This window comes from Vespa crabro, chromosome 7 (genome assembly GCF_910589235.1).
Source record: "Vespa crabro chromosome 7, iyVesCrab1.2, whole genome shotgun sequence".
In the NCBI taxonomy this organism is placed as follows: Eukaryota; Metazoa; Arthropoda; class Insecta; order Hymenoptera; family Vespidae; genus Vespa; species Vespa crabro.
Genome location: NC_060961.1, coordinates 1929508 through 1940000, shown reverse-complemented (window position 1 = coordinate 1940000; position 10493 = coordinate 1929508). Strand labels below are relative to the sequence as shown.

The window sequence follows — 10493 nt, the reverse complement described above, 5'->3', positions numbered from 1 at the left end:
TCTTCTCATTTATAATGTGTTTGAAAAAAAAAAAAAAGAAAAAGAAACAGAAAAAACAAAAAAAAAAAAATTGTCATGCGGTGCGCTATCTCGTCGGACGAAGAGCGGAGAACACTGTACTGTATTTTACGATATTACGTAATTATTGTATATGTACCTATATGGATAACGGGGAGGAAGAAAAAAGAAGAAAAGAAAACAGAGATAGGCGCCTAAATACGATGATATATATATATATATATATATATATATATATATATATATATATATATATATAAATGAGAATGATCGTAATTAGATAAAAAATCACGATCACTCGCGTGTAATTCGAGAATTAAAAACAAAAGATTAGGTGTATATATAGAGACAGATAAATTAGACTCTAGTCAACGTAATATTCGTAAGGCGACGCGCACACTTTCTTTCCAATCTTTCTTTTCTTTTTTTTTTTTTTTATTGTTTTTTGTTTTTTTTTTTTTTTTTTTTTATCGTTCATTTCTCACCTCTTCATTGTTTCCTCACTTTCTCCACATCGATATTCACATTTCACAATTGTTCTTTGTTAAACAATTTCTTCTTCATCGATCTTCCTTCTTCTCTAACTTTTCTTCTTTGTTTTTCTCCTTTTCTTTTTTTTTGGCTTTTTTCAATTTTTCTTTTTTTTTTTTCTTTTTTTTGCTCTCTTTTTCTTATTGCCTTTTGTAATCCGTTGTACCGAAAGAAAAGTGAGAAGGAGGAATTTAAATATCATAAACAAACACACACACACACACATACACACAGCATACACGTTCAAATAAATGCATCCTACCTATCCTTAAAGTGAGGTTGCGTTTTATGGCTGTTTGCTCGAAAAAAGGAGACCCGTTATTTTCCACGCGTAGGAATGATTGTCCTTGTACGTATTATCGTTATTATATATATGTATATATATATATATATATATATATATATATTATATAACCGTAAAGAAAATTTTCGTTAAAAGCCCCCACACCAGATTGAAAATCCTTATAAAATTTGCACATGCACGTGCTGTGACTATTCCGTTAAGTAGCGATGCGTAATTAATACATGTAAATCTTTTTGTAAGTATCTCAAACGTTTTATTGTTTATCCCAATATTCACATTCTCTATATATATTTTTCTTCTTTTCTTTTTTTCTTCTTTTCTTTTTTTTTTTGTTTTCTGATCTACCTCAACCTTTCTTCCGATAGATTATTTTACAATTTTCAGGACAAATCATTAAACAAATTCGATACATTCATCCATTCATTCATACGATTTTTCTATTTCATTGTTTGCTTTTCTCTTTAATTTTATTCTTCCTTTTATTTACAGTGTAACCAATCAAGATTGTCTTACGTAGAAAAGGAATGCATTGAGAGATATGCAATTTCTTTATGCAGGCTTACACGATGATAATCGATTAATTTAAATATTATGCGTATTCAAGACGATGTTTCCAGGTACTAAGAAAATCTTATCCGATAATTTAAACAGAAGAAAAACTTTCGTTCTTCGAAAACAGCGAAGTGTTTCGACATGGCTCGACGATCTTACAAAATGAATCTATTTCTATTTTTCATTTTCTCTCTCTCTCTCTCTCTCTCTCTCTTTCTCTTTCTCTTTCTATACTTATACATACACACGCACACACACACATACACACTTACATATTCCGTTTTGGATCTTTAGACAATGTCAATGATTTTTTCTCATCAAACACGTCATTAATACGTGACAACAATGAGCAGCCATTTCTGTCGTTATATACATAATATATAAGATATATATATATATAAAAGACGATCAAAGATTGTGATTCTCGGGAATTACAATAACAAATTCCTTCTTTCTATATACTTATGTACCGTTGTTTCGCACTGCCTTTCTAATGCTAAAGGAAAGAAATTTACAGGAGTAAAAGAATAAGAAGAAGAAGAAAAAAAAAACAGAAGAAGCAAAAAGAGATTTTTCGCTAAGATAGACGAAGGATGCTTATTGTTCGGTTTCAGCGATAATCATAAAAAAGGAATATTTATATATATATATATATATATATATATATATATATATATATATATAAGGTGTTACCATGAAAATTTCCTAATCAATCTTCGAACACGTTCTTTCTTTTCTTTTTTTTTTTTTCTTTTCTTTTTCTTTTTCTTATTTAAATTAAAACTAAATCAATCAATTGCTCAGTAAACAATAAATCGGACAACGATTATCATAATTCTTTCGACGATTTACTTTTCGCATAATATTTCTTAATTTATTTATATGCCTGACGTCAACGTTATATGTGTTGCTGAAGTTTGATAAAGCTATTTTAGAAACACCGTGTATATATATATACACACACACACACACATATATAATTGCTATGGGGATTTAATTTCTCATGTTAAAGAAAAAGAAAAAAAAAAAAAAGGAGAAAACAAAAAGAAGCGAAAAAAGAAGAAAAACAAAAACGAAAGAATAAAAGGAGATAAGAAAGAAAAGCGAAAGAAAACCAATAGATATGAAAAATGAAACGGGAGAAAGCTGAATTATGATATCGCATAAAAGCACGCTATCGTGCCACACTTCTATTTGTACAAAACGATTACTAATAATGTCTACGAGAAAGGAAAAAATAAAGATTGTATGTCGTCTCGAATCGAACGTTGTCGAGTGATCTGAATTACGAATACGCGCTGGGCGAAATTTTCAAATGTTAATTATTATTTACTTTTACATCGGGAAACACAGCTGGATCGATTGATGGAAAAATGTAATTTTGCTATTTTTTTATTTTTTCTTTTTTTTTTAATATTTTAAAAATCTTTTTTCCTTCTTTTTTTTTTTAATCTTCCCTTCGATTCTCTCTCTCTCTCTCTCTCTCTCTCTCTTTCTTTCTCTCTCTCTCTCTCTCTCTCTCTCTCTCTCTCTCTCTCTCTCTATCTTTCGTTAATTTGTTATAAATAATCTAAATTAAGAACGCGATTGAATGCGGATTCTCTGGCTTTCTAGAAACAAAAAAAGAAAAAAATAATAAAAAATAAAAAACAAAGGAAAAGAGAAAAGAAAACTTTTTTAGACAATTAATTAATTAATTTTCATCTTGATACAAGATTTTAACAGGTAAGTGCATTAATGTCAATTAATGAGAAAGAAGATAATGCTTATCTTTATATTTAAAAACTTTCAAAGAAATTGTCATTTATTTATTTATTTATTTTTTTTTTCTTTTTTTCAACTTCGTTAATATTATATTTCGATTAAGTTTTGCGCAGCTTTAAATCGATCAAAAGAGAACGAGCTCAACGATACTCCTCTGAGATACTGTGCTATAAATATCTTTATAGTATAAATACATAAATTAAATTAACATCGTAATCATACTTACGTACTTACGTAAACTTCGTATCAAATGAAATATTTATAAAAATTAATCAAGAGAAAAAGAAAATCGATGAATACAGTGTTACTCTTCTCGGATCGTCCTGAAAAATTATGGATCAACAATTTATAAAAACCGAAGGAAAAGATAATTTGTATAGGAGCGAAAAGTCTGTTAGAATGGCTATAATATCATCGTTCGCGTGCGTAATTATTTTATAATAACAAAGGTTTTTCAATAACTCGAGAAAATCACGTTTAATCGTACGCCTAATGCAATATGTAACGAAAATACGAAAAGCACAAAATTTGTAATGTGTACTTGCACTCATTGTGATTTAACAAATGACGGATGAAAAAATAAATGTAATAGGAATCACAGAACGATTACTACATTTTTTATTAAAATTTTTAATTATCGCGTTTTCTCTCTCTCTCTCTCTCTCTCAACTTGGAATAGGACGACGACGACAACGAGCTACTTGATACGAATCTTATTTATCAACCGTCGATACGAGATGACTATAGTTTCCTATCTCTCTTTCTCTCTCTCTTTCTCTCTCTCTCTCTCTCTCTCTCTCTCTCTCTTTCTCTCTCTCTGTCTGTCTGTCTATCTATCTCTTTCCTTGTTTCCTTCTCTCGGAGACTCGTTCGAAAATTGAATTTCTGTCTCGTGGTAGTTTGATTGACGCGTTGTTGATAAGCTTCGCAATTAAGTTGATTGACGTTTCATTTATAACCGCAACTACTAAATGGCATGCACGTTGCCGTTTATATATGGCTATCATTTCTCATAATCGAAAAAAATCATTCAAATTGCGATTAGATCGGGAAAAAAAGATTTACATTTGCGTTGAAAATTGAATTTGCTTTTCTGACTTCTTTTTTTTCTTTTCTTTTTTGATCTTAAAAATTCTAAATATACGTATACGTATAATGTAGGAAGAAGAAGAGGAAGAGGTAGTTAGAAAAAAGAGTAAAAAGGCATAGCACTCGATCGCATTTTTCTACAAAAATACGTCTTTATTGTAAATGGGATCGTTGACGTAGCAGTCGTTCGTAAAGACAGTCAATCTGAAATTCTTCGTTAGCGAAGCAGCTTTGGCGGAACATATTAATCGACGAAAGTATTTCGAAACGAAGAAATACCATTTTTGAAATAACACTCAATCATGCTCGGTTTTCGTTTTCCTTTATTTGCATGTTTCTTTATTAATTATTAATGCTTTTTTATTTTTTATTTTTCTTTTTTTTATATATTTTTTTTGTCGTTTTTTCCTTTTAATCTTTTTTTTTTTGTTTTGAATTTTTTCCTTCTTTTCTTCTCTTTCGAAATTTCCGTAATACCCCTTTTAATCCTTTTGTTCGGATCTCTCTCTCTCTCTCTCTCTCTCTCTCTTTTCTTCTTCTTCTTCTTCTTTTTTTTTTTTTCGATTGTAGTTTGATATTTGATTAACACTTAGACGGTAATAGTAAAGTCCTTTGGCGATTTAGACAGCGAGCTGTTAGAAGCGAGAGCGTTTCTTTTCCTGTGAAGCCTTAGCTTCATGTCTATGTCGCACTCGGCCTCGCTGGTCTCGTGAGCATCCGTGAAGCCCGTTGGTGGTTTCAATTCCAATGTTGACAGCTCGCTGCCCCAATCCTCGTCTCTCCTGCTCATTCTCGAGGAACCAGGTTCCTCGAGAAGACATAGAGATTCCACCGATTTCCTCGAATTCTGTTCCTTCCCTAATCGGTCGCAGGAACCTTGACGATTCGGGTGACTCGGTGACGTGCCTCTCGAGTAAGGATGCATTCCTGATTCCGAGAGTTTCACGGCTCGTAGCATCCCTGATATACGTCCATCGATCGCGATGTCCGGTGTTGCTCCTCGGCTTCTAATTTGTAACGATATTCATTCTTTTAAACAATTTTATATTGTAATACCGATCTAAGACAAATCGAAGACAATGAAAATATCTAAATGGATAATAATTAAAAAAAAAGAAAAAAAAAAAAAAACAAAACAAAAAGAAACGATAAAAGAAAGGCGATCAAGAAGCTGCTATCTGACCTTTGTTTCTCGAGCCTGGGAAAGGTCTTCCTCTCAGAAATTGGTGACGGCTCCGTTGATGTACTCGAAATGTACAGCACATCTGGAATGTGCACGCGACACGTTGATGCGGTAAAGGTGAGTGGTTAGTAGCGGTTGAATATATAAAGCTGTGGGTGGCTTCGACACAGAAAACCGAATACTAACTTACTATGATGAACCGGGACCAAAGCTAGTCGTTGTTCCCTCTGACCGACGGAGTTTGGTCCTGGTGATCTGGCCATTAATGATGTTGGCCCGGAATCGTCTAAATGATTGGATGATTCGGTTCGGCTACTGGTACCAACTTCGGTATCGCTGTCTGAACCCAAAGTATCGTATTCTTCGGATTCTGACTTGAACGATTTTGATTTGCGACGTGCCCTACCACGTACTTTTGTGTACTGATCCACGTCGCATTGAAATCTTTTGTTCTGCAACAATCAAGAAACAAAGAAAAAAGAAAAGAAAAAAAGAAGAACGAAAAAGAACGAGAAATAAATAATAATAATAATAATAATAATAATAATAACGATAATAATAATAATAATAATAAGTCATTAATATAAATCCAATGTCAATATAAATTAACATCAATTATTTTTTACTCACTTGAGCGCCCTGAAGCATCGTCTCGCTGCGTTCGTAGAAGAATGCCTGTCGCGTTGGATTTTCCTGCTCGGGCACATTGAAGGTCGCGTACGGATAAATGTCTTCAGGATATTCTGGTATTCGTTTCAGGGCGCTCACCTCACGACAGGGTGGTGATTGTTGTCCCGGTTTCCTTACAGTCGCATAATACTGTTCCCTTTGTTCGGTATTTTGTTTATTGTCCAGAGCCACCTGCGTTTGTGAATTTGGATCGTTCACGACTCCTGATCTTTCTGGATCTGAAATTATTAAGTATGATCGTCGATATAATATATTTAGACATATAAAAATATAATTTACCACACAAAGAAAAAGAGAAAGAGAGAGAGAGAGAGAGAGAGAGAGAGAGATAGAAAGTGAAAGAGAATTACTCGTAAACGGATATCGCCATCGTGTTTTCTAATTTCATATGCCATCCACGCTTTTAAAACCCTCATGAAACTATTACAGGCACTGACGTTGGAAAGTTTACGGTGCGAAGTTACGGCCGAATCTACTGCATTATTTAACTCGACCAAAGTAATGTATAATTAGGTACCTATAGAGGTCCCTTGAAACCATCAGAGAAAAGATGATATACGTAAGAAGGATATATATATATATATATATATACATATATATAAATTTAGAGTGAATTAGAATTTCATGAAAAAGTTGGAGAATATGTCAAGCTAGGATGAATCATATAATATGACGTGAAAATATTCGATACGTGTTAAATTCACTTTTCATAATAGTTAGTGAAATTGTGGAAAGAAAAAAAAAAAAAAAAAGGAAAAAAAGAAAAAAGAAAAAAGAAAAAATTTCCTTCAGATTCGCGAAGTTGAATCGACGATGTTACATCGTCTGGTTAAAGTAAAAACCGATGAGACGAGAGAGTCAAGTGAGTTTTACAGAAATTCTTCGGTCGTTCCTTGACTTCCACCCGTTCAAGTGAAATCCCAATGACGCCGAGAGATAGAAACTCTTAAAAGCTACTGGTACTTTTTTCTCTCTCTCTCTCTCTCTCTCTCTCTCTCTCTCTCTCCCTCTTTTTCTCTCGTAATTGGAGTACGACTCTTCGATATTTGGTTACTCTTGTCTGTGCGACAAGTGGCTTGGATAGTGGATAACGGTAGGGAGGAAGAGGAGGAGAAGGAGGGGGAGGGGGAGGGGGAGGAGGAGGAGGAAGAGGAGGAGGAGCAGAGTACTACCGAGCATTCCCTCTGGCTTAATGCAAATTTCTGATGGGATGGTCGTGTACGTATACAGTCAACCTGTCGACACGTCGATTTATGAACTTCGATAGTACTTCTCATTGACTCGTTCGCAAATCGATTCTCTCTATCGAAACAGGGCGTTATTAAGAACGACAAAGAGAAAGAAAAACAAATAGAACAAGAGAATATAAAAACGAATAAAATGTACAAATTTGATAATACTATGTATTATTATAAAGATATTAAAATAGTATGGAAAAGAAATGAGAAAGGATTCTATTGAAATTAAAATAGAAAAGAATTCATTTTATTATATAGGTATTGGAATAATAATTCGACGATACTTACGAGTTTTTAAACAGAAACAAACACCACCAACAGCTAGGATTACAGCGAGAACCGAAATGACGCTCGGTGCCAATACGTGAGCGTCAAGATATAGGGGCGTATTTTCAGCTTCCTGGGGTTGGTCCTCGTGCAGCCGGATGTTGCCACTCTGTGACAGGGTGGTGAACAAGTACTCGGCCTGGGTGGATCCGGCATTGTTGTAAGCTGTCACACGTAGCTCGTAGTTCGTTCCGCTTTCTAGATCTGTTACGGTGTACCTCAATTGGGGTGGAACATTATTGGACACTGAAAGGTACACGGACGAGTTCCTGGAAAGCTCTTTTCGAAGAGGACATATCAAAATGAATATAACATTGTTAACTCACCTAACAACCAATCTCCAGGTGGCCTTCTATATTCAACAACAAAATAAAGAAGCGGACAACCTCCGTCCTGCCATGATGCTAATTCTAAGTTGATAAATGTCTGATTGGTCTTGACAAGATGATGCTTGGAAGGTGGTATAGGTTTTGAGCCATTTGTCTTAGCAGTTTCGATTTTGCTAGCACTACCGCTGCCTATTTTATTGAAGGCAGCAAGAGTGAACTGATACCTGGTACCACATTGCAAACCCTCGAGAAGATGTGTACTGGCTCTGCGGTCGAGAAGCACTTCCTCCCACTCGGCGAACTCACGACGATAAGCCAAGAGAAATCCTTTAATGGGTGCACCACCGTTGTCTCCCTGTTTCCATTGTAACTGAACGGCGTCGGTCGTTGTGCCGGTTGCCAGAAGCGTTGGCGGAGTCGGCGGAACTATGCATAAAGTTTACCAATTAGAACTTGTCCGACGTTCGACGACGAAACAAGGGCGGAAAGCAATGCCGACTCGACTCGACTCGACTCGACTCGACTCGACTCAACTCGACTCGACTAGTACTATACAACAATCTTCAATCCATCCTTGTGGGAACACGAATCGAGCGAGATTTCGTCGCGTCCGTTAGAATGCTTTACTTTAGACAAGAGAATATACCATTACTCATCTTTCAAGAACGTATCGGTTCTATTACATTTCTATTGTTTTATACGTGTAAAATTTGCTACGTGGAAAAAGGAAGAGCCATAAGCTTATAACGATCCTATCCTCAGTGATATGGCTCAGCTTTAAAATCCTTCGAGTGTTTCTTATGTACACTAAGATTACCATCAAAGGCTATGTATATGCATCTTGGTATTGGCAGAAGAAGACTATCTTAAACTTTAAGTTTTAACGAGTTTCCACTCTCCTTCTCTCCATCGATTACGCACGGATTTTCAACGTCGACTTAAGGGGAATCGATTTTTTTTTCTTCCTTTCTATTTTCTTTTTTTGTTTCCTTTTAAATATCTTGTCTTTCAAAGTTGAACGATTTTCTCGAAGACGGGGGAAAAAGAAGGAAAGAAAAAGAGAAAACAAGAAAAACAGGAAAGAAAAAAAAAGATAAAAAAGAAATCAACAGAGCGAAATAACAAATCCGCTTACACTAACTTTTCAAAACGAAGATCTTACGTACCTTGCACCTGCAATGTGTAAGTGATCTCGTCAGACCCAAGAGAGTTCTTCACGTGGCAGGAATAATTGCCCTCGTGACTCCTTTGAACGCTCCTCAGAGTAAGAGTATTATCCGGACCTAAATCATAGCTGAAATAATAAAAATATAACAAACAAATTTAACTTTACGTTTGTCTTAATAAGACGACGATACGTTTCAGTTTCTCTCTCTCTCTCTCTCTCTCTCTCTCTCTCTCTCTCTCTCTCTCTCTCTTTATCCGTCCATCAGCTTCATTAACGGCTTTCGAAGTAACGTGCAAAGTTATTTTCTATAGCAAAATGGCCGTTAAAATAATGCCGGAAGTTGGAGGTAACCGCTAACAAGATTAAAGGATTACTTTAGAGCCAAGAACTTTGCTCATCGCTCGGTAGAGTGACTCGAAAAGTATGCCTCTACTTACTTCTGATGCAACTTCACATCAGCTCGTCTCCACTCGACTGTAGGTCGTGGATTTCCAACCGAAAGGCAAGCCATATTAACGTCGACTCTCCATGGTACCACGATAGGAATACCAAATGATATTATTGCAGCTGGAACTGATAATGATAGGGGAAAGAATTAATTTTTTTCCCTTTTTTTATTATTATTTTTTTTCCCCCCCCCCATTCATTTTACATTCACATCATTAATATCAATTGACAAAAATATAAATTTTAAATATCTCCTATCGATATAATATATCGAACGATATTAATCAATTGATTGATTGATTCAGGACTGTAATTAGAACATCGAAATGTCATTTATCCGAGTAAATATAATGTTTGGATAGAACGTTAATGTTAAGTTACGAGTTAAGAATGAACGTTAATCATAAGTTTGAGAGCGAGCAAAATATATGTTGTGGACGAAGTCTCGCGAAAAATGCTTAATCATTGTCAATATCATGAGAACATGAGTTATGAAGTATATTTCGGAGGATATAGGTACGTTATGGTATGTAAAAAAAAAAAAGAAAAGAACGACTATACGATATAAATGCTCTTCTGTTTTATTAATAGAAAAAAAAAGAAAAAAAAAAAAAATAGGAAAATAAAAATGAAACTTGTACGATTTATTTGTTTCGCGTCAGATTTTGATCGTTTTAAAAGCTATCAAGCTAAATAATATCGAAATTTGATCATTGCCATTGAATCAATTTCTTTCGATAGGAAATAAAGATAACAATAAAACGTGTCTGACAATGTGTCTGATCATTTAGGTCAATTTTAACGTTAACCCTAAATAAAATAGACAATTTGAGTTTTGAGAGAGAATCGAGAC

At 34.5% G+C, this 10493-nt stretch overlaps 2 protein-coding genes across 22 annotated transcripts in view; one reads left to right on the top strand and one right to left on the bottom strand.

Annotated features, from left to right (window-relative positions):
- The window catches only part of LOC124425776 (tyrosine-protein phosphatase 99A), a 339523-nt gene extending 338428 nt beyond the window's left edge, over nt 1-1095 (top strand). For all 15 annotated transcript variants that reach the window (XM_046966640.1, XM_046966641.1, XM_046966643.1 and 12 more), the window contains one exon: nt 1-1095. This exon is cut by the window's left edge and continues 5076 nt beyond it. The gene's annotated coding sequence lies outside the window, so the exon portion shown is untranslated.
- Nucleotides 1096-4390: 3295 nt separating this feature from the next.
- Nucleotides 4391-10493, bottom strand: part of LOC124425775 (Down syndrome cell adhesion molecule-like protein Dscam2) — a 129499-nt gene continuing 123396 nt past the window's right edge. For 5 of the 7 annotated variants that reach the window (XM_046966634.1, XM_046966631.1, XM_046966633.1 and 2 more), the window contains 8 exons: nt 9631-9766; nt 9192-9319; nt 8023-8451; nt 7658-7942; nt 6072-6349; nt 5632-5893; nt 5442-5523; nt 4391-5265 (listed from right to left, as the gene is read on the bottom strand). In XM_046966634.1, the coding sequence (XP_046822590.1) occupies nt 4848-5265; nt 5442-5523; nt 5632-5893; nt 6072-6349; nt 7658-7942; nt 8023-8451; nt 9192-9319; nt 9631-9766 (2018 nt within the window). In that variant the 3' untranslated portion in view covers nt 4391-4847. Of the gene's footprint in view, nt 5266-5441; nt 5524-5627; nt 5894-6071; nt 6350-7657; nt 7943-8022; nt 8452-9191; nt 9320-9630; nt 9767-10493 lie in introns of all 7 variants that reach the window. The other 2 variants (XM_046966636.1, XM_046966637.1) reach the window with 2 other exon arrangements.